Genomic DNA, 24,964 nt, shown 5'->3' on the forward strand with positions numbered 1-24,964 from the left:
TCAATTACAGATAAATTGATATATTAGTGATAGTAATTTGCTTTCTTAAATTATATTATATTCAGGTTTCCACTTCCTCAGTACTCATATTCCCTCATGTTTCTGTTATCACTGCAGGGAGGGCTCAACATAGTACTGACCAAAAGGCATAAACAGTAGTTTAGCAAACAATTTTACCGTATCAACTAGCTTCAACCTTTTTATGTGACAGAAATAAAATTAAATCTTCCTACAGTGATAGACCAATGCAATAAATGAAAGCAAAATGACCCATTAACACACTGATAATAAAATTAAAATAACCATGTCCCAGTTAAGGAAGAAGAGTCCATTTCCCAGAATTAAATCATACAGCCTCTCACCTTCATTTATTTAATGACCCAGGTGTCAGAAGCAGAGTTAATTTTCATTCCAATCATAAAAGGGTTCAATCTACCTGCATACAACATATTCCAAGGGAATTTTGTTGCCAAATCGTTAAGACACAAGTCTGGAGTTGGTGGGGTATTGTGTCACTGTTGGATGCATTAAAGTAAGCACAGTTCTAGAACAGTAATGGGGTGTATCTAATACGTATGATCAAGTAATCTTCCATATGAATAAATAAAAATGTGATACTACGTCTTATCTAGACTAAAGTCATATGGAAATCCAACCATATGGCTATGAATGTAACACAGCAGAAATTATATCAGTCACATCTTCTCTGAGTGTATCTTTGCAATAGTGGAATGATGTTGCAACTTGCATAGACTGAACTCTTAGTATGGATTAGAATATCACCCGTCCAGAAAATAGGAAGTGCAATTGTAAAAATCAGAGAATTTAAATCACCAATATCCTTGATTTAAAAAAATTCCTGTGCCCAATGTATTTAGAGCAGAAGCAGCCCACAGAATTACCAATTAGCGTTAAGAATGAAAAATTAATAACTCGATGCTTTGAAATTTTATTTTTCTTTTGGAATTGGGTTTTTTTGGTTTTTTTTTTTGTTTTTTTTTTTTTTTTGCTGCTGGGTTAGTGTTGCATAGAGTAAGGCACTGGATTAGGAACAGAGCAGATTTTTCTAATTCCTACCTATGTCATTGGCTACCATCTTGGAAAAATTTCTGCTTTTGGTCTTCACTGTAAAGAACATTTTAATAAAAAAAAAAGATCAATTTAAGTGTATCAACAGATGAACTGAAGAAAAAAAAAACTACAGAAAAGAAAAATACTGTACCCTTTTCTATAAAATTATTCATTTTTTGATCATCATCAGAATTGTTTGGTGAACCAGAACCTATGAGTGAAGACAGAATGAAATGGATATACAAATACATATTTTTGACACAAAACAAATGTATTAATACAAGCTTTGAGTTTAAGGAAGATACAAAGAGGTATTAAAATAGCAAATACTGATACAGGTACTCTCTGTAGCTGTACTAGATACTAGAAAGTCCAAATTGTTTTGGTATGGCAGGAATTCTGTTGTATTGAGAACAAATTATAATGCAAGGTACAATGTTGCACAGTGCACCAAGTTTATTGCTAGAAATTTACCTAATTGAATAAAATGTTTATAGTGAATAAGTAGATTGCTGCCTTAACCATTAATCTAGATTAACCTAAATTATGATTCACAGAACACTGCTGTAACAAATAACGTTTTTTTAATTTTTTAATTTTTATTCTTTTCCCCTCTCCAACGCAGTAAGGTTCTGTTGAGCCACTGTTCAACTATTCAGCATACAATATAGAGCCAATGCTGCCGCATGGGATTTTTCTGAATCCTTGATACTGAAAAAACAGTTGTTGCTATAGGCCACAGCTTGAGGCTTAACATCATCACAAAATTAAAACATAATTCAACTAAAAAATGCCAAATCTCACTAGATTTTTATATCGTGGAAGCGTAACATAAGAACAGAATGTAAACTTTCTGGCACTCATGAAGACAAACACATGACAGTTTACAATTCTATACAATTTTACTATCTCTCTTGCATTTTCATATTTCTGCATTATTGAAACTGTAGGATATTCTCTTAATTTGTACAGGCAGGTTGTCCCTTTCACGGTCCTCTTAACTGTATAACCATCCACTGGAGGATGTCCCAGGGAAGTTAGCTTCCAGTTCTCTTCACATGGGCCCAGAAAGGTGGAATATTTAGCTCACTTCAGCAAATGCAGACTTCAGCCCAAAAAGTGGCTGGTCTATTTTATAAATGATACTACAACAGTCAAAATCAATAAAGTACTCAACTGACAATCTTGCCCTGCAATCTTAGGGTGACTAACAAGCAAACTTTTTGTGCTAGTGTATTTTCCTCTTAACTAAAACGCACCTAGACTGGAAAATATTGATTCGAATCTGGACTCTGTCCTGCATTTCATGCTCACCATATAGTATGCAGCCAATTTCTCCAAAATGTCCCCTCACCTCTCCAAAAACTGAATGCTGTTTTCAAGCCTCTTTACAGTCTTGTGTTCTTGCCCAGAAAAGATACAAAACTTAAAGCAAACCTAAGGAATTGCAGCTCTTCTCTCTCCATAAGCACCATCAAACAATTTCCATATCAGTGAGGTGACCCCTGAAGGAGGTAAGGTATAGTCCAACCTCAGGGTCTCAATATTCTGTTTTACAGGAGAATGCAACAGTGGCTATCCTCCTTCACCTTTTGTCCAATCATTATTTTTAGTACTTTAGACTTACTTCTTTTCAGTATCGTGTGCATAACCAAGACAGGTAAACAGAGAGGGAGGAGAGGTAAATTATTAAAATTAAATATTTTTCTATATACACCCTGACTTTCACCTTTGGGCTTGCTTTCACTGCACTGTTAGTGAAACTGGTGAATTGAGTTTAACCCTACTTCAATTACAAATTATGAAAGAAAGTAACTCAAATAAAATAATATTTTAAGTTTTAGTGGTACCAGTTGGAAGTGGCTTGGACTGACATTTGAGTGATGCTGGAGAAGGGTAAAAAAGGGTATAGATTAAGGGTTACAACACATTAGTTGTTCATTATACACATTTTATTGCAGTCTATCAGAAACTAGAAGTGATTCTGAGCAGCTCTGCTGAGAAGGACTTGGGAGTGTTGGTCCGTGAGAAACTGAACGTGAGCCAGCAAAGTGCGCTCACAGCCCAGAAAGCCAACCATGGCCTGGGCTGCATCAAAAGAAGTGTGACCAGCAGGTAGAGAGGGAGGATCACCTCCTTCCATTCTGCTCTTATGAGACCCCACTTCAAGTACTGTGTACAGTTCTGGTGTCCTCAACATAAGAAAGACATTGAACTGTTGGAACAAGTCCAGAGGAGGGCCATGAGGATGATCAGGGGGCTAGAGCACCTCCTACATGAAGACAGGCTGAAAAAGTTGGGTTTGTTGAGCCTGGAGAAGAGAAGGCTGCGTGGAGACCTTATAGCAGCCTTTTAGCATCCAAAAGGGGGCTACAGACATGATGGAGAGGGACTCCACATTAGGGACTGTAGAGATAACACAAGTGGTAATGGGCTTAAACTTACACAGGGGAAGTTCAGCTAAGATAAAAGGAAGAAATTCTTTACTATGAGGGTGGTAAGAGGCTGGCTACAGTAGAAAAGGAATCTACCTTTAGATTCCTATACTGATTACCTTTTTGCACTATATCGTAAGAGTGCACATATCATTTTAAGTACTTGAGTAAATCTGCAGTTTTATCCTCTACTCAACCTTGAGTACAGCTTTGAATGAAACAGATAAAGTTACATATTACTTCAAAAGGTTACTCATATTAACAGTGAAGATAAGCTACAAATTTTTAGCTACTACATGAAATACTCATCTCAAATACTGTATATTGACATGCACTATTAAGTATTTACATGGCTACAACTTCAATTAATCAGTATTAAACAAAATACTAAATAATATTACACATTGCTGAAACTTTTGTTTAAAGTATTCATGTACAGTAGTAGCTACTAAATAAGATAGGGGTAGTGTTAAGTAAGATACCAGTGCCCGAAGACTTCAGATTCCAAAGCAATATAGTAATTCTCCACTTATGAGGAAACTGAAGTGAATTAGCTCTTTTGACAAAAATGATCTTTACTACTTCTGAGGGCAAAGAAACACAACCACATCAACTGCTACAGGAATTTGTGCATCTCTTATCAATGTTTCAGAATTCCATTATGCAGTATGTTCCCTGAAGCATAAATATTTCATATTATATTTCTCTTCACTTATCCTTATGACATATCCTATTGCATCTCTTAAATCAGCTTTGTTTTAAAAACTCAGTTGTACAACAGAAGATTTATCACAGCTCAGTTTGTGAGATGACAACAGGTTTTACATAATTACTTAACTACTAAGTGTTGACTTAAAGTATGCTGTCTTCTGGACAAATAAGAAGCTGAAGATCAGAGAAAGTTTTGATTACCTGAAGTGGGTGATTTGCAGCGGTCTTCTGGCACCGTTGTACCTTCATTAATATCACAAAGACCTGCTGGAACACAAAAACAATGTATAATACAGCTGCTACCGTATCCTTCCTTCCACTGCAATTAGAAACTTCATTTCTTAATAGATACAAACCAGCCAGTTGTGATACAATTTGTGATGTATTGCTTGTTTTGTTATTATTTGGACATTAGCCACAGTAACTGTAGAGTCAATTCTTTCTACATAAGTTTTCTTTATAGAATAAATTTCCTTATTAAATTTGAGTGAAAACAACCATATTTTCAGTAAGACAGACTTATCAGAACTCTTACTTACAAGCTATAGATATATATTAAGTACAATTTGTTTAAAAAAAAATCTCTAGTTATATTAACAGTGTAATTACAAAAGAAGCCAGATGAATGAGGATCTTGAAGCTTACAACCATGTGTGCAGTATGTGTGAAACTACAGTGCCTTTTTGCAATTCTTTTCCCACTATAAAGTGATATGCTTTGCATTCGCTGTTGTCACACAGTCTCTCCTCCAGCAAAACACCTTACTGACGTCACCTACAAAATTTAGGCTCTAGAATGTTTATGAAAGTGCTCTTCCTTGTACAGAGGAACTGTACTAAATTCTTACACCAACAAATCTGATAATTTGAGTAACTGCAATGTGTTAATATCTAAAAACTCATTCCTTCCATTCCACTGATGGAAGTAAAGCATAAGAGTCCACAATCAGATGCTAAAGATGGAAGTTGCCTCATAAAGATCCTAAATATTTTTTCCATAGCACTGACTAGACATATACAAGAATTTTTCTAGTATTCTTTTTGAGAATAATCTGCTGCCAAGATTGCCCAAAATGAAGAAATACGTAGTTTACACCACAACAGCAAGTAACATATATTTAGGTTTATATAACAGATTTCCTTCAGCACATAATACTTAACAGTAATAGTTAAGAAATATTTCTTAAAATGAAAAGCTTTGCTTGCACACAAATATTTCAAAAGGTCAAAAAGTTTGAAAGGTGTAATGGCAATGACAAAGGCAACAAGGGTTTGTACATGCAAAGGCTGTCTATACAGCTGTTCACTACACATTCACTAGTATATCTGTACATAGATGTTAACAGATGACAAAAATATATAGGAACAGCACTACTCTTTCAGCAAAGCTTTAAGATTTCCAAATACTATTATCAAAGTTGTTAATTAAAGGAAAAAAGTTCTCCTGAAATATCCTACCAACGTGTAACACACTAAAAGTAGGTTGCATTCACATACAGTTTCTTTTATGCAAAATAGTCTAAGAGTTCTAAATGCACAAGCAGCTTGAACCTCAAAACTCAATGACTAATGTGAAATTGTCAAGTGACCTTAAGACTTCGTTAAGCCTACACTTAATATTTCAGGAGGTGATTTCAATTCTAATGTGTATAATGAAATTCCAGATTTAAGCTGTACCTTTCCACTACATTGGAGAAATAAATACATTGCTTTTTTTTTTTTCCTTTATCTATCAGTAAATCATTGAGCTCTATGGGATAATTGTGGTACACAGTCTCTAACAATGTATTATTTGACCTCTGAAAGGAGAGTTTTAAACAAGTATGGGAGTCTAAATGTTATGTACTAGACAGGGTTGTGTAAAAAGATTTTTTAAAATTCCAGATGCTGGTCTCCCAACAAGCAATACAAGCTTTAGTAACAATGCTGGGAGAATAAACCTGTACTGTGCTTTTAGACGAAGTTGTGTTTCTAGATCATGCTTCTTCAGGAGCCAAACTGAGCAAATCCAAGCACACAGTTCAGGAACTTATTTTTCGCCTTCCTGTACGTATTTTCATTCTTTATCTAAATTTTAATAGTTTAACTTCTTACATTAGTTTTGAGGAAAACTCCTGCATTGACAGAAACAGTCTCTACCCAAGAATGAAATCACACACCTGTACACCTAATTCCTTTGTAAGAAGTCTTGAGGCTATGATTTAATTTATATACATCTTAACGAATTACTTGGATCAACTGATCTAACAGAAAATGCCCAGAATCCCCTAATTTTATGCCTTGGGTAAGATTCACTCAACTAAAGAGTGTGTGTTATACCAACCATTATGGTACAAACCTTTGAAATCTAAGCATAGCCATCACTCCTGTTATTTAAGAGTGAAGAAGAGACAGGAATAGCTAAAAAGTAATTTTACCTCTGACTATATTAGTAATTAAACTAAGCAGAGAATAAAACGAATGATCTGAGTTATGCCTTTGAGCTATGAGGGTCTGTCCATGCACAGTGAGAAGAAACTAATGTAGCAATTGTTACAGCTCTTCATCTTAAGCCCCAGGTACCCTGATCCAAGCAGCATGCACACTGGCAGTAAGACAGATTTCCTGGAAAAGTTTTCAGACTTACAGCATACATGCAAATTGCTATGGATTACAAAAGCAAATTGACCCAAGAGTTTCCATTTCAGAACTGCAAAGACTAGAACCTGCTAGAACACAAATACATAGAAAAGTGACATTCTAGTGAGTTTTTAGCTTATCTCTCTGGATCGAGCTGAAAAAAATTTGGAAGCTCCCAAAATGAATAAAAAATATAATCAAATAATACCATTAAAGACAAAAATTACCTATGCTGCCTTAAAAACTCCCTAGAATTAAAGCTCAAAATTAACTAATGTATAAATTAAGTTTCACGACATTTGCCACATTTTGCATGTAACCTTTAGTAAGCTATATAGAATCACAGAATCATAGAATAGTTAGGATTGGAAAGGACCTTAAGACCATCCAGTTATAAACCCCCCTGCCATGGGCAGGGACACCTCATACTAAACCATATCACCCAAGGCTTCATCCAACCTGGCCTGGAACACTGCCAGGGATGGAACATTCACAACTTCCCTGGGCAACCCATTCCAGTACCTCATCACCCTTAACAGTAAAGAATTTCTTCCTTATATCCAATCTAAACTTCCCCTGTTTAAGTTTTAACTCGTTACCCCTTGTCCTGTCACTACAGTCCCTAAGGAAGAGTCCCTCTCCATTACCCCTTTAGGCCTCTTTCAGACACTAGAAGGCTGCTATGAGGTCTCCGTGCAGCCTTCTCTTCTCCAGGCTGAACAGCCACAACTTTCTCAGCCTGTCTTCATATGGGAGGTGCTCCAATCCCCTGATCATCCTCGTGACCCTCCTCTGGACTTGTTCTAACAGTACCATGGCCTTTTTATGTTGAGGGGACCAGAACTGCACACAATACTCCAAGTGAGGTCTCATGAGAGCAGAGTAGAGGGGCAGGATCACCTCCTTTGACCTGCTGGTCACGCTCCTCTTGATGCGGCCCAGGATATGGCTGGCTTTCTGGGCTGCGGGCACACACTGAAACCCGATCGTGGGAAGTTTCTCATTGACCAATACCCCCAAGTCCTTCTCCACAGGGCTGCTCTGACTCTCTTCTCTGCCCAACCTGTGGCTGCACCTGTGAGTGCTCTGACCCAGGTGTAGGACCTTGCACTTGGCATGGTTAAACTTCATGAGGTTGGCATCAGCCCACCTCACAAGCATATCAAGGTCCCTCTGAATGGCATTCCTTCCCTCCAGTGTATCAACTGAACCACACAGCTTGGTGTCATCGGCAAACTTGCTGATGACGCACTCAATCCCACTGTTCATGTCCCTGACAAAGGTGTTGAACAAGACTGGTCCCAAAATCAATCCCGAGGAATATCACTCGTTACTGGTCTCCAAGCGGACATTGAGCTGTTGACTACAACTCTTTGTGTGTGGCCATCCAGCCAGTTCTTTATCCACCGAGTGGTCCACCTATCAAATTGATGTCTCTCCAATTTAGACACAAGGATGTCAGGTGGGACAGTGTCAAGCACTTTGCAGAAGTCTAGTTACATCACATCAAACCTAAGCACTGTCCATCAGCTTCGTAGCACCATCATAGAAGGCTACCAAATTGGTCAGGCAGGATTTCCCCTTAGTGAAACCATGCTGGCTGTTACCAAACACCTTGTTTTTCATGTGTCCTAGCATGCCTTCCAGAAGAATCTGCTCCAAGATTTTGCCAGGCACAGAGGTGAGACTGACTGGTCTGTAATTCCCCAGGTCATCCATTTTTCCCCTTCTTGAAAATGGGCGCTATATTACTCTTTTTTCAAGTCATTGGGAACTTCATCTGACTGCCATGATTTTTCAAATATGATGGCCAGTGGCTTGGCAACTTCATTGGCCAGCTCCTTCAGGACCCACGGATGGATTTCATCAAGTCCCATAGACTTGTGCCCGTTCAGGTTCTTAAGATGGTCTTGAACCAGATCCTCTCCTACAGTGGGCCCAAGGTCTTCATTCTCACAGTCCCTGCATCTGCCTTCCAAGACTTGGGTGGTGTGGTCAGAGCATTTGCCAGTGAAGACGGAGGCAAAAAAGTCATTCAGAACCTCATCCTTCTCCAAATCCAGGGTAGTCAGTTGTCCAGATAGCTTCCAGAGAGGGTCCACGTTGTCCTTAGTCTGTCTTTTATTCGCAATGTACCTATAGAATCTCTTCCTGTTATTATATCTCTGATATATCTCTGAAGAAACTACAACTTGACTGGAAACAAGCCTAATTAAAAATCACAACTTAAACTAGCTTGATATGAAGATGCAAAAATATGAATTAAAAACAACCTGGAAAATGGAGTAAAAAATTTGCAAGCCCAACAATCAAGCTTTCTGATTCAGTTCTGGACTTGGCTTAGCCATAGATTACTGTGGATTGATTTAATTGCCATTTAAGTTAAAAATTCAAATAGTTCATGTCTGGATCCACTTCAAAGAAAAAGGGGGCAGGGAAAACAACTTGAACAAACAACTCCAGAAGAATTCTAGACATGTACTGTCTTCAGCTTTGACTCAACCCCTGCTCTGAATCCCTTGTAGATCACATCAAAAACACATTTTGGTGTATAATAATAAAAAATAATAATAATAAAAAAGCCACATGAATGCAAGAACTGCTTCTATTTTGTCAGAATCCTGAACTGCCTCTGGTAGAACTAAGAAATACTAACTTATAAAAAATTATATTATATTGTACTAGTTGAGAAGTCACATAAAATCTTGCATCTCCCATCAACAGCAAGCTTCAAAAGAGTCAAGACTGGTGTCTTATGTGAACTTAATTATATAACGAAGCAAGGAAAAACAGCAGCTGTCCCTAAATTTTGGTGCCGAGTCATAAAATTGTCAATTGTTCGATAATTTGGTGCCAATATTGACTTTCTTAATGGCTCCTACTTAGTAAAGAGTATATGAAGTAAAGGTCTCTGAACAGTGTAAGCCTCCACCGAGTATAGAGCTTTCATCACAGTGTAAGACTTTTACTTACACAGTTTATGTCTTTCAGCACATGGGCAAAGACGTTTGTTGTGGGTTTTTTTTCCCTTCACTCTTATGATCTAAAGGCAAAGGTTAACTGTTTTTATCCTTGACAAGCACCTGATGACAGGCCTTCATTGAACACATATACTGCATGCTTCACAAACTATAAATTGCCATCCAAAACATGAGTAATATACCTGGTATGAATCACCGATAAATTCCAAAACACGATCCCAACTGGGAGCTTGTATCTGTTGAGCTAGCCTGAAATGACAGTTTACAGTCTAGCTAGTGTAGAGAGCCTTGTCTCTAAATAGGTGCTGCTTTAAGACGGGAATCTGAATTTCTTTTCTGAGTGAAAAAAAATGACAGAAACATACATCATATATCATATTCTTGCAACACAAGTGAAGGGAAAATCTTGCATTTCCATTCATATTTTAGAAGATACATAACTCTTACTCTATGAACCCAAAAAAAAGTCTTTAAATTTCAATTGGTTGACTCAGGACATGCCATTTACTAAATAACAAATATGTAAGCAGATAATGATGATCTGTTAAATAGACATTTTATTCTGGAACATACAGAATAGAAGGGTTCCTAATGAGGAAGGACCAGTTCTTACTGCTTTTTCTGGACAAAACCTAGGGAGTAGTTGAGTAACAGAACAATATTTTCCTACCTCCCCTGCCATACTCTAATAATTTAATTTTTAATCCTGCCAATTTTGTGACACAATGTGCAATAATACACTGCTTTCTTGCATGCTGTTTGAACCTGAACTTAACATAACTAATTAAGAACTTGTCTTAACACATGCGTAAGCTAGTACAACTTCTTTTTCCTCCCCTTAATACCTTGTGATTGTCTCTAAATGGGAAAAATACTCAGCTTCTCTAAAGCAATCACATCAAATACATAAACACTTTCTAGGAAGATTGAGAAACTACGTGCAAATACTCCCTGAATGTTACTAGAGCTATGCAGTAATTGAAAAATCTTATTCATAGAAAAATAAAATTTAGAAGTATCAAAATGCAAATTTTTTTAGAGATAAAGAATGAAGGCATAACTTTAAAAATAAAAGCAAGGAAGCATAAGTTCCTTGCATTTCTGAAGTGTTCTCTTAAAGTTCCAATCTTATAAATATAGTGAAAGATAGTTCTTTGATGTAATAGTCTTATTTGTGGAAAACTACACAGTAATATTGCTTTAAACTACTGAATTCTGGGCAACCCATACATTGAAAGAACTACAAATAATGAGAAATATTAAAAAACTCTAGAGAAATTTTCAGTTTTCAAAAGGACTGTAGCTCCAAGGTAACCAAGGTATTGGCAGTGTATGGAAAGTGAATTAACAACATGGTTAAGAAATCAACTCTTTTGCACAAAACCTGTTTTAACCTCTTCCTAAAATTAAATAGTGCAGATAAATTCAGCTTTGCAATCGCTGGCTTCAGAAATCAGTTTTGGGAGTTCCACCCATCTTTTGCTTCCCTTCACAATAAGTCAGTGGCAGGCTTTCAAAATCAGGCAGTAAATGGTTTTTAATTCTGCATCATCTTAAGGTGGAGGCATTTCGTTCATGTCTAGCTCTGTTTCTCCCTTGTCAGCAGGTGATGGAGGACTGCACAATAGTATTTGGCTGAGACCACCTTTTCTGAAATATCTTATTTCTTGCTGGAGGAAAAAATAGCAGAACTAACAGAACTGGATCACAATCTCAAGGTCTCAAGGTGTGTGTGTAGGGGGGGAATTGCCCCATTTTTTACTTTTTTTTTTTAAATTTAAAAAAATCCTACAGGTCATTCTCCCCTTATCTTAGTTTTGTTCTACCTTCCTTCATTTAAAAAATGGGGAGAGATAACCTATGTCTGCCCAAGGCCTGCATAAAGCTGGCATCCTAGGGAAAGGAACAGTGTTATGCTTTTAAAAAACAGCTTTATGTTCTCCAAACTCCTGGATGTTGTGAATGATGGAGCAAGTCAGAGAAGCCCTCAGGTAAATCACGGTTCCAATGAGCTACCTTCCTTGCACAGGCACCTGAACTTCAAAACTGTTGGAAACTGCACAGGGCTGAGAGATAAACACCTCCACTCTCAATCCCTATGAACAACATCTTTCTAGAAGTAAGTTTTCATTAGTAATAGACAAATCATTGCCTTTCAGAATGTTAACTAATAATAATAAAAATCATCTAACACTAGAGTTCTGAAGCTTTTTCTGCCAGAAAGGTGGCCAAGCTAAGCTTCTAGTCTCAGATTGTAAAACACTATGATCTGCAACTAAGATCTCAGGTCTGTAGACATCAGTAACTCCTGAGACAGAATCTCCTTTTAATTTTGATATTTATTAAAAAAAATGCAGACTATCACAGTTGCTTTTTTCCTTCAAATTTCTTTTGAAGATGCCATGAATAAGAAATACAACAGATGTGTGATAAATTAGAATCAGTTTCTAAAATTGTAACAATTACTTGAAATGAACTAACAAAATATTTATGGTGAGTGAACAAGTGAAAAAATCAAATTCAGGTGTTCAAAGATAATTTAATGTCATGAAATGACTTACTTATATAAGAGGTGCGAAGCTTTTTCACAGACTCTGAATATAAGTTAGAAAGGCCGCACATGCAAGAAGCCACAGTCAGCATACCTTCATGAAGCAATGAGAAAAGGAAAGATGGAGACACTAACAGTACGTTTGAGACAGAAAAGCCAGCAGAGTAACTTCTATAACCAGGCTTGTAAGACGCTTTTGCCATGCAGATTGTTAGTATTAAAATGAAAGATAAAAATAATACACGATTTCATGTTACAATTATATTCATGAGCAAAAAGCACTTAATTCATGAACATCAGAGAGTTAGGCAGATCCAACACATTAAAATAAGAAAAGCCAAGAAAACAAAGCAAGTAACATTTGACACTCTAAAAAGCAGGTTATAATCCAAATGCATGAAGCAGGATTCAAGACCTTTATTCCTAAGAGGAAATAAAACAGTCAACCAGTAAAGTTATTTCTTTCGCTCAGAATGCAACTTTTAAAATAAAGTGTTTATTTATTAGAAGAAAATATTTTACCTGACAGGATACCAAACATGTACATTCTGCTGTACATTGATGACTTCCAGACCAGTTTTCCTCAGTAGAAATAATCTGACTGGTGCTAACTGGATCTTTTTCAAACCAGTGGTTTACTAAAATGCATCTTACAGCATCCATTTCAACTTCAATAAAACATTATCTGAAGAACTTACCTGGACCTTGTTTCAGATCTCTTAAAATAGAGCAACTAACACTAGAGCATCACAAAGATTTTTTAACAGTTTATTGCCTATTGAAAAATAATCATATGGGGTAGCAGTGATACTGTTAATTATTCTATCTTCAACCATTTTGTAAGTTAGCTGAAAAGCATTCACATAATGAGGATGAGAAAATAATTTAACAATACTGTATTTTTCTTTCGGCAATAAAAAGCTTGGCATTTTGACTGCAAAACCACTTTCCTCCTCAGCTACAAAGAATTACCCTCCAGTATGTTTTTAAATCAAAGACCTTTTTTTCAAAAAAAATGTACTCTAAGAAAACAGCATCCACAACATAACAAGCCTTAGCTTATCAGGAACATTTCTAATCAAAGTTTAAAAAAGGAAGCGAAAAGATCTCAGCTGATATGTTGGCTATCTGCTAACATTAAAGGGTTTATACAAGCATGTGATATAGTTACTAGGTTTATCAGAAATACCAGGATACCTCTACTTCTTAATGCTGTGTTATTAAATTAAAATCTTGTAAATTTAATCCATTGTACATGCATTTTCTTAACACACATTACACTGAAAAATAAGTAATGATACCAAGCAGTTCTGAAGGAAAAGTGAAGTAACAAACTTGTAATACTAACATTAGGGACAGATCAAGCAGAAAGGATGAAACCACAATGGAGAGAAGTATGTTTGTATTCAAAGAATATATACTACCAGCCTGGATAACCAGCTTTGCCTTTTTTTCTCAGTTTAAACCAAGTTTTGGGTTACTCACCTCCAGACGGTTGCCGGGATTTTCGGGGAGAGCGTGGCTCCCTGCGGTAAGGATCATTGGAGCCATACAGTTCAATAGTGCCTAGATTCAAGAGCACTGTCTTCTGGAGGTAATCGACCATGGCAATACCATTACAGTTTCCAAAAACTACTCTGGAAAAAGAGAAGTGGAAGGAAAGATAGTGCTAATCAAATGCTCATAAAATTTTATCTCTGTATTTGTTGCTGTTCAGCATTTAAAGACTTCATATTTTTTTAATTACTCTAAAACTATACAGATTTATAAGTTACTGGTTTAGAATGAATGATTATTTAATTGCTCTCTTGTAAAAAACACAGGACACTGAATAGAACAGATCACTACCATTGTACTTGCCAGCCTAACAGAGCCTTAAATGACACTCTTTGTCTATACAGTGCCAGGTGAGGAAGAGTGATGCCAATTTGTTTCCAATGTTTCAACAGTAAATGCCAGGACCCAAACCTAATTATCCTTTAAGCACAGGACACTGATTGCCTCTCTTGCATTGCTGTGCAGCTCATGTGAACACACATGTGAATTTAATTTTTAATAGATAATTTGAAACCTCTTTAACATACCAATGAAAAATATGTATAGTTTATACTTACAAGCCGTACGCCGAGTTGACTGCTAAGCTGGTTATCTGTTGAGGAGGTTCTCCACTCACCCACACTAGCTGGATAACTAGCTCAATTTGGTAGCCTGGAGACTGCTTGAGAGGAGAATTTTTAACTCTGCAAAGTAAACAAAATATGGTATCTGTTTATGACTTTCCATACTCTTCAGTTTTTATCTTATGGGCTCAGAAATCGTTACATTCTACCCTACACTGGACTTTAGAAAGATGGAAAATTGCAATGACAACAACAAAAAAAAAAATCAACACATAAAGCAACCATAAAAAAGCCACATTGGAACTGGTCATTCACTTCAACAGCTGTTTTGATTAACCCTAACCCTAACCCTTACCTAACTGAAAATTAATTAAGCAGTGATCAGAAATATGTCATTTCTCTCCAGAGCATGGCATTACAACACTAGTATGCCTTATTGACTCGAATAAAGGCTGCCAGTGTCTCAATGGAGTTACCCATTCTTTTCAAAGTTCCTAAAAGAACTCTGATTTAAAAAATGGAAGGGGGTGGGAAGCACATGTGGAAACTCCATGAGCACTCTGAGGCATCGTACAAAACAAAGATCCATGAGAATGGGATATTTAATTGTTTCCTGCTCCCAAAATACAAAATAGTTCCCTTGGAGAGTTATATAAAAAAACCCAAAAAAAACAAAAAAAAACCAATCAGATTTCTAAGCCTAACCTGAAGCCTACAAATAACTTTCTCAGTTATTTGTAAATGTTTTCATTGCTTTTGATTTGGTTCTAAAAACTAAAGGTTCTAAAATCAGGTGAAATCTATTCAGACATGCTTGGCCTTAAAGTTAATGAGACTCTCAAAACTAATTAATCAAAACTGAGTTGCCTAGTCATTTCAATGGGTACCAAGATTTACAAGTAACCATACTGTTGCTATTGAAAATGTTTGCCCTAAAGCATGAGTATCTAACTACACTAACATCTATGCCAAAGTTTCCTAAAGCAGGCAGCAGTCAGACAGTAAAAATAGTCAGATTGTCTTTTTTTTTTAAGAATCAGCTTTTGAAGTTCAAGGAAGCCAGGATTGCAATATTAATTTCTTAAAACAGAACTATATTTTTAGATTTTTGGAAAACATTAAGAAAAAAATCCCCAAATATTACATTTCTGTAATAATATCAAAGTATATATATTCTAATCACATATTCTAGTAAAGTTTCACACTCAAACATATAACAAAATATGCTTACTTTAAACATGGGACATTATCACGAAGTCCATCAGATGAACTGCTACTAGTGGATGGATGAGACTGGGGAACAATGGATTGAGGATTGGAACCTGTGCCTGGAGTTGGTAAAGGTGGCACCTGCTCACCATCTGGAGATTCCACATCATTTATTTCATACAACAGACGGACTTCCAGCATCTGTGAATTAAAGTAAAAAAAATATCAGTAAACTCTGCCTTTCAAAAAAGTAGGTATGAAATAAATGAAGTGCAACTAAAGATACTAATGATAAGTGACATCCCGGACTTTATTACCTTGTAAAATATAACGGTAGTTTAATAAACAGTGCAACCTAAACACAATACAGTCTTTGGAGTTATGCTAACTACTACAGACCAAGTATCTTAAGATTGTTATAACTTCAAAATCTAACCTGTTTCCCAATAGATAAAAAATTGCTGCTTCCAATTGGAAAGAAATTAAACACTGGATACAAGACCCATTCAATTATCAACCTGTGCAACATAAGAAATTCTCAGTTATGAAGATGATTTGTTTTATGTAGTCCAAGAATGCTAAAACTGAGAAGAGCTGAAAGCATATAGACAGCTACAGTTTATACTGTTGTAGTATTGTACACATGGGACTTAGTTCAGTGTTTGATGTTGCACTGAACTAGACTATACATTTTAAAGAACTAAGTCTGTTACGATTTTAGATTTCCTTCTCCTGGATCTATAATAATATTGGTATTAACTGTAGTGCTGTGTAAAGAAATTTTTCTGCTCTTATTCTCATCATCTGAAAAATAGAACTCACGGACTGAAACAAAGAACTAAAGAGTATTTTTTTAAAGCATTTTTAGTACTGAATAGTTTGCTAGTCACTGATTTATAAGTATCGTTTAGAAAAACTATTCCCTCAGAAGGGAATGTAGCTGTACATAAGTAAACACTAGAAGGAAAAAAAGTATGCCTCATCTCCTTGAACTGAAACTAATCTGGAGGGGGTGGAATAAGAGGGTAGAAAAAACCCAACAAGCAAACAAAAAACCCAACTACATTACAATGAATGCCTTGCTTAGAACACAGTATTTTATAATTAAATGGCTTCTAATTAGCTTTCACCTCACACACTCAGGTAACTTAACCTTGCATGTGTGTGTCTGATTTAAAAACGATTTCTGAAACTCTCGTGACAGAACTCATCATTGTATCTTACACAGAATAAAACAGTGACACAACAAAGTCCTTAATAGACTTGAGGGCATGTCTAGAATGCTTCTATTCTAGTCTTGCACACTACAGAAGTTTTGCCAAAACACATGGTGATTAATAGAAAACCAGGAGGAAAAAAGCTGCCTAAAAGCTTTGAAAATTTTTCGAATCCACATCCACTTTTTTTTCATTTTATTTATAATACAGCCAAGTTTTGATCCACTATTTAGTTTGATAGATAGAACAAAGAATTATTATTGGCTGCAAAATCTGAAAACATTGGTGTGCAATTTTCACTTCTGCTGAATTTCGTAATTTATTGGGTTTCCTCTACAAAAAAGAAAATGTATCTCCTTGTTTAGAGGCCACTATTTTAGTCTGTTTTATTAATAAAATTAAAGACTATGAAATAGCATATTGCTACAGCAGTCATCTTATAGCTAAATCTGACAAAGTCAAAGCACAATTATAGTAATTACCGGAATGACTTCTGTTGTCACTTCCTGCTTGCTGAACCTGTAAATAATGACATGTGCAGAAACTCCAGCTATGCACAGCATTCTACTTTCTGGACACCATGAGATGATCTGAATAGCATATGGATCTTCATCCACTATATCTGTGTTTGGCCTGTCGTCTTTATTCCGTGATTTTTCAAATACTTTGGCTGTTTTTAGCTTATAGAGTACTTGCAGCGTTACTAGGGAAAAAATAAAAAATTAGTTTTGATCTAAAAACATTTATCTTGTTTTTGATTTTTTTAAATTTAGAAACTCTCTTCATACCTAAAGCAACTATATTCAACAAAAGAGGGCAGAGGAGAAGCACCAAATACCTGTGTGAATTCTGCCTGTGCAGTGCACCACTTGACCAACTCAGTATCAGTTAGTATTAAAACCACCACCACAAGCAGCAAAAGCCAACAAACACACACCTAAAACAAAAAAGAATCCACCCCCCCAAAAAAAAAAACAAACAACAAACCAACAACCCAACACTTTTCCTGAGAGGTACATACTAAGCTTCAGTTGTCAACTAATCCTTACAGCTTCTCAAGTCTTAGCTATATTTAGGTATCTCATACAACAACATCTACCCACAACTTAAGCTTACCTATGGCAGATAAAGTGAAGCTCCTTTCCTTTCTCCTTACAGTATTTCAAATACATGGCTTTTCAATGATGTTGTCAGACTTAACAGGCTCGTTTTTATTTTGTTCTGTCTAATCAATCACCCAACATTTTTATCGATAACATGTTTCTTACAATTGTTTCTTAAAATTGCTCTAGTGAGGCCTTGCCACAGTTTAAAATTGTGGAAAAAAAAAAAAAAATCCGTATCGGTTTTACATATATCCCAACTTGTTTATACCAATGATAATTTTATATTGTGCAAGGCTGGCACTGCAATCCATTAGACCTCCAGGGCTTTTTTCCTAGAACGTAAGTTGAGTATAAATCATTGAATAAAGTTATCTTGAATGCTGCTCCAGAATTAGCATTATCATTATATCTCTCAATTGTAATTCTAATTCTTATATTTTCTTTCAACTCTGCTATACATACTAGTCATATCATTAGAAAAACTCAATTTCTAGCATCCTTCCTCTTCCATATTTCCATGTTTTTATCTGAATCACACTTCCCCAATTCATCTGTAAGACTGTGCTATTATAGAGATTTAAAAATTTAAAAATCAAAATATGGTATACTCTCAGTTTCTCCCTTAACAAATTTATCTGTTTTAGAAAGAAACTAAACGCATTTAACAGGATCTCCTTTTGACAGATCCTATACTGAACAGAATTTTTAAACACACACTATCAATAAAAGCTGAGTTCTGGGCCACTCCTCCCCTGGGTTCCACCCCCATCCCAAACTGAAATTAAAGCTATCTAACGCTCCAAATACTCCTCCTCCCAGTTTTTAAACATATACATTGCATCTGTTGCCTCACACGCTCACGCATGCCTTAGAATTTTGGAATCTCACCAGTCTTCCACAACTTTTCAAAGACAACTGATAATGATTCCAAGATTGCTTCAGACAGCTTTTAAGTACCAAGAGTAAGGTTAGTCAGAACTAGAGTAATTAAAACATCTACCTCTACATAGCCCATTCTAATTTGAATTCTTACTGCATTTCTCACTGTTACTTTTTATACCACTAGATGCAATTGACCCTCTAAGTAAAATGTAAAATAGTATCTGACTGCAAGCCAATTCAGTGTTCCACCAAAGATAAGTCTCTTTTACAGTTCTTCTGCATTCCTTCACAAATGCCTTCACAAAACGGATCATTTTATTAGCACAAACTACTACTGGTTCCAACTCTCATATTTAGATACTGTAATTTATGGGGAGATGATGTCTTCAACACATGCCTCTCCTGTCTAAAAACACAGAAACAACCTACTGAAATTCAACTGTACTAAAAAAGAATGCATTTGTCTGTTATGCACCTCTATGCTCAATAAAGTGCTTCTAAAAACTTTTAGAACTCTTTCATTCTAGCTGGCTCTTGGACTACCAATGCACTGAAATGGTAAAAATAGTGAAACAATTAACTAAGAAACAATGTTAATTTTATTTAATTTTAAAATAAAGTTTCCTATAGAATTACTGACTCTACATGAGGCAGAAAATAATGAGAATGACTAGTCGACAATTACATTCCATTAGAGAAATCAGTAAGTTTAGAAAACTCCTACTGCACAGGAAAAAAAAATTCTACTGGAAACACTTACTTGCTGAGGCATCCCAAAACTTGAGTGACCCATCAGCATGCCTATGAAATATTAAAAAATCAATAAGATGGTAAAAAATGGTTAGTTGGACTGTTAGACCTCTGTGCTACTGATTAGAAATATATGGCAAACATTCTATTTCTATTAAAATTCTTAGTGACGCTATTTTCATGATTTACTGGAAGCCAGTATTTTACAAACATGTGCCCCAATTACTTTACACAGAAGGGATTAAAAAAATAAACAAACATAAAAAGTATTTGAAAGCTAAGTCCCTGAAATTCCATGATACTAATGCTGATTTTCCATTTTAAATATGGATTTCAGTTACCTGCATTTCCCGTAAGCAGTTTGGTATACCTTGCCATGTGGTTTCTCAAAAGATGCTATTTGGAGTAACACTTGTAAAGGAGATGCCTACATATACTGTATTTCAGTGTAAATGAGTCACCTAACTTGTTTATTTATGTTTGAAATTGAGAATCAGATGACTTTTTTTTTTTCTTCCAGGGCTCTCTCTCAAAGTCTGTATAACTTACAGTATAAAGTGACAGTAATCCTCATTAGGCTTAATGGGCTGTTCTGAAAAAAACTTTAGAGGTGCTCTCACTTTCAATGATGAACTGCATAATTTTTGTTTATGCTTCTTAGAGTAGTATTAGAAGGATCAGTCTCAAAAGAAATCAAAAAACAGATTTAAGTATTCATTTGTCTTTTCTGAAATAAAAAACTTGGCTTTACTTTGAGAACTGAATTCAGTAACTATTTGATGGGCTTCCTATGTTTTAGCACACTATTCAACTGTTATCTAAAAATTAGAGTAGAAAAGTTTTATCCAGGATATACTGATAGCAAGCAGATGTAATCACAATACCAAATCATAATAATCCCTGTAAAACACCTGCTATCATTTATGTGCTGACATTCTCTTTGACACTTTGCTTTTCTTTCTTGTTAATGCCTCAAGAAGATTATGTAAATGGCTTGTGAACTTACTTCTTAAATTCAAACCACACTTAGAAAACTGTTTCGTATAATACAAATAAAATATTCCCACTTGTATTTAATCAGCTAAGAAAGTTATTACCACGCTATGGTGTCACTTACCCTGTAATAATTATCTCTGGGTAGCTCTGAGTGATCAAACCCCAGTTGCCTCCACTGATGGGCCATTCCTGGAAGATTAACAAATACACTGAGGAAGAAAATATCATACAGTGCAAAGTTAAGCCATTGAAATTACTGCAGATACTGCAGATTCCAATATTTCACAAGTTCAAAAACTAAATAAGACATCTATTTTGGAGAGGAAGGGATAAAGAAAAAGTTCAACAACGGCCATAAACACCACCCCTGCTCCAGCAAGCCCCTTAGCTTCCTTGTTAAGCAAGCGATGAGAGCATATTAGAAAAGCATGGCTACAGGCTTGATATTTGCTATATTCTCTCCAGACATCTGCAATTAGTTACTGTCAAAGACAGGATAATGAGTCAGATGGAGCTTTTTTAGTCTTAGCGTAGCCACTCTTTCATTGTTTAGTGCTGCTGATTTTCAGTATTTTCAAATACCTGTATGTATACTAGACATTGTACCTTCTTACTGTAACCTTGACGCTTCTGTCGAGCACCAACTGAATAGAGTGCAGGTATGAGGTCCACAGGACAATCAGCAAAATATTCACAACAGGTAACCGGAGATTCATGTATAGTCAAAGGATAGGGATTCTCAAATATAGGGTACCTTTGATGGATGAAAGGAGAAGGACTGTTAATCTAGGAAATTTTATTTTGTTTTTTAAAGCAGAAGTAAACCACTGAAGATTAAGTTTAAACTCTTTTCACATAGAGAAAAATAAATGCATACAAAATTAGATTATCAACAAATATGCTATGCAACTTAACTGCTCATCCAGTAAACTATTAAGACAGTATAAGTACTCTAGATAGAATTTGAAGTTTGTATTGTTCCTAGAATATTGCTAGAGTATTACTATTCCTATAGTAAGCTTTCAAAAAATATAAAACTACTTTAATGGCCTGTGGAAAACCCAAAGTTATCAAGTCCTAAGTGTAGCAACGTGGAGTTATGAATTTGTTTTTAACTCTTCAGCCTATTTTTCCAGGGAGAAAGGCAGGAAGACTCCACTTCTTACTCTGTATTATTACACTGTTCTTAGACAGAAAGTTGTCCTACACTTTTCATAAGCTACTCTCCTGTTTTCAGTTGCAACAGTTATTTTTCTCATTCCTAGTAGCTAGTGCAATGCTACGTTTTGGCTTTAGTCTGAGAATAATGCTGATAACACACCAATGTTTTAGCTGTTGCTCGGTAATGATTACCATGATCAAGGAACTTCCAGTCTGTCATGCTTTGCCAATGAGGAGAAGCACAAGAAGCCAGAGGGGAGCAGAGACAGGACACCTGACCCAAACTAACTGAAGGGTTATTCTACATCACAGCATGTCATGCCCTGTATATAAACTGAGGGGGGTAATCTGGAAGGTCCAGATCGCTGCTTGTGTTCTGCTGGGTATTTGAACAATTGTATTGTGTGCATCACTTGTTTATTGTGTTTTTTCCTGTTCCCTTTTAATTTTATATTCTCTCCCCTTGTTATTTCCCTAATTGTTAGTAGCATTAATAGCATTATATTATATTCATTAAACTGTTCTTATCTCAACCCACAGGATTTGTATTCTTTCGATTCTCACCCCAATCCTGCCCGGAGAGGGGGAACAGGAATGGTGGCTGAGCAAACAGCTGCATGGTTCTGAGTTACGGAATGGGTGTAAACCATGATACCTACTTGCAACTCCAAGATCACTTTCTAAAAATTACAGATAGCAACACCCAGTTATCAATTAGACATTGTGTCACACACACAAACTCCCCACCACCACCTCCATCACACAAGTGGCACAGCTTTAACAAGGAAAAAAAAAAATTTTTTTTTGAGAGGCAATAAAGGACACAGCTTCACAACCCATTTAAAGGAAAAATTAGCAACAGATGAAAATATTCTGCAGACGAATAAGTTTATACATACAGCAATCTTCTAATAACTGAACTAAAAAAGGGCTTAATTTTAACAAAAAGTAACAACTCCGTATCTCAACACAGGGTAATCAGAAACTTACCGTAGCAGAAAAAAAGTATCTACTAAAGTCACATAGTGTTCTACTCATCTACTACATACTAACTTGAAAAAAGTTGACCTACAAAGTTTCACAGTTCTGCTATATCTACTATTCAAAATTTTATGTTCTGGACAGGAAGGTATTATGGCAGATTAAAAAGCTAGCGAGCAGAACAGCAGGCTGATCACTACAGCCAATCGTTAAAAAGGCTACACACGATTCTTACCCATTTTGTGCAAGGTCAATCAGCACTAAGTCCTTTTCTAGGAGAACAACTACAGCATATGGTTCTTGAAAGTCTGAAAATAAGAAAGAAAAAAAGTTACTTACCAACAAACACAGTTCTTGCACGCACAGTCTCAAGATTGTGATCAGTCGTCTATCAACTCTATCAAGTTGAGAGCCAAAAGGCCCCTTGGATGACTATAGTTTTCTTAAGATATTTTATACATGCACCCCCTCTTCCCCCCATCCCCCTGCCCTGAATATTCCAAGTTAAGTTTGGGAAAATCATGCTCTCCATTTAATTCAATATTCTCAACCTGTTTCTGATTTGCTAGAGCCATTTAAACAGCTCAAACAACAACAAGGAACATGCAAAGAATTGGAATAAACAGTATTTTTGAGAACAACCTAATTACAGAACAATAACATTCTCCCATCCTAAAACTGCTTTTCCTCATATTCAGTGGAGTTTAAAGTGTAATTGCTTACAAAACAGATTGAAAGACAGCCTACCTGACACTAAAGTTGGAAAACTGAAAGCCTTTCCAAGTTTTATAGTGCCCTCAAATTCTGAGCTAAGCAGTTTTATACACTCTGATGGAAGGTGACAGGTAAAAACACTATAGCCATTGGCAATATAAAACTATTAATATGGGACAAATGCCTAAAACCATCATAAAAAAGATCCTCTTCTGCAGAAAGGAGATTACAGACTAGTGATGACCTTCTTGTGAGTATTGAAATGAATAAGGTCATTCAAGTTAAAAGTATTACCTGAATGCTAACTAAGATCTAGCATTCACTGGAAAGGTCTTATGTACTCAGATATCAATAAACATGGTGCAGTAGCTACAGCTTAAAACTAATACTACTTTTTGTCTGAACATGGAAAAAACATGCAACCAGTAAGTGGCAAAACAGGTTTTATAATAAATTTTTCTATTATGATGCTTTGGGAAGTAAAACATATTTCAGACAATAGGGATTAACAGATGTTGCTACTGCAGTCTGACTGCCAGAGGTAAAGCAGGAAGGCAAAAGTAAAAAATACTCCTATGGGATACAACTCCAGAGAGAAGAGATCAAAGAACTAAAAATATAAAAAATAAAAAAAATAAAAAAATCTTGACAGAGCCTACCATTAGGATACGGTGTTTCACAGAGAGTTAGAAAATCAACAATAGAATAATCCATCTCTAACACAGCAGTACTTTTCCCATGCATAACTGTTAAACAGGGCCTTCTTCCTACAGTGTCATATGACAAGCCTCCTGACAGAATGATGAAAGGCTCCCTGGAATAAAGCAGAGACATGTACATCAAGCCAAGATGATATGTTAAAAGAGACTAGACACTTTTGTAACCTTATAATAAAGTTCAATGAGATTAAACAGAGATACATTAAGAATAATGCATACCAGCTCTCCATGCAATGTGTAGCTCGGGTAAGTGTTTAAAAAACAAGAATTAGAAGACCATAACTTAAGTCAGACATCTTTTACAAACCTCTTTCGATACTGCTTATTTAACCAACTTTGCAACTGTTTGCAAGATGAGATTGATTTTTTATTTTGTTAAACTTCAGAATTGTTTCTTTCTACTAAACTGCAGATTTGGATTTGCCAACAGCCCCATTTATCCATACTATCTAATATTCCAGCAGGATCAAGTACATTTACTTCCTGTACAGAATTACCCTAAATTTTGAAGGGTGAACAATTTTCAAACCCTGTAAAGCAATTTTATAGCCACAATAACATTACTGTCTTGAAGAAGCGAAAAGCTGCTTGATAAACTACAAAGATCTAATATGTTTTAATAAAGCAAAGACACAAATACCCACGGTTCTTTCATCACACATTTACTCTAGATATTTTATTAATTTTACTCCCTACTACAATGCACAAAATTCAAGAAACTGCTATGTCATAGACTACCCCT

At 35.8% G+C, this 24,964-nt stretch overlaps 1 protein-coding gene across 6 annotated transcripts in view; it reads right to left on the reverse strand.

The window, feature by feature from the left end:
• STXBP5 (syntaxin binding protein 5) overlaps positions 1-24,964 on the reverse strand; it is a 109,848-nt gene that overhangs the window by 23,410 nt on the left and 61,474 nt on the right. For 2 of the 6 annotated variants that reach the window (XM_034060436.1, XM_034060433.1), the window contains exons 10-19: positions 24,163-24,317; positions 23,025-23,097; positions 21,254-21,401; positions 20,769-20,836; positions 19,662-19,702; positions 17,396-17,616; positions 15,719-15,897; positions 14,482-14,607; positions 13,853-14,004; positions 4,419-4,481 (exon numbers count right to left, since the gene is read on the reverse strand). In XM_034060436.1, the coding sequence (XP_033916327.1) occupies positions 4,419-4,481; positions 13,853-14,004; positions 14,482-14,607; positions 15,719-15,897; positions 17,396-17,616; positions 19,662-19,702; positions 20,769-20,836; positions 21,254-21,401; positions 23,025-23,097; positions 24,163-24,317 (1,226 nt within the window). Of the gene's footprint in view, positions 1-1,077; positions 1,126-1,222; positions 1,283-4,418; positions 4,485-13,852; positions 14,005-14,481; positions 14,608-15,718; positions 15,898-17,395; positions 17,617-19,661; positions 19,703-20,768; positions 20,837-21,253; positions 21,402-23,024; positions 23,098-24,162; positions 24,318-24,964 lie in introns of all 6 variants that reach the window. The other 4 variants (XM_034060435.1, XM_034060432.1, XM_034060430.1 and 1 more) reach the window with 3 other exon arrangements.

This window comes from Melopsittacus undulatus, chromosome 3 (assembly GCF_012275295.1).
Source record: "Melopsittacus undulatus isolate bMelUnd1 chromosome 3, bMelUnd1.mat.Z, whole genome shotgun sequence".
In the NCBI taxonomy this organism is placed as follows: Eukaryota; Metazoa; Chordata; class Aves; order Psittaciformes; family Psittaculidae; genus Melopsittacus; species Melopsittacus undulatus.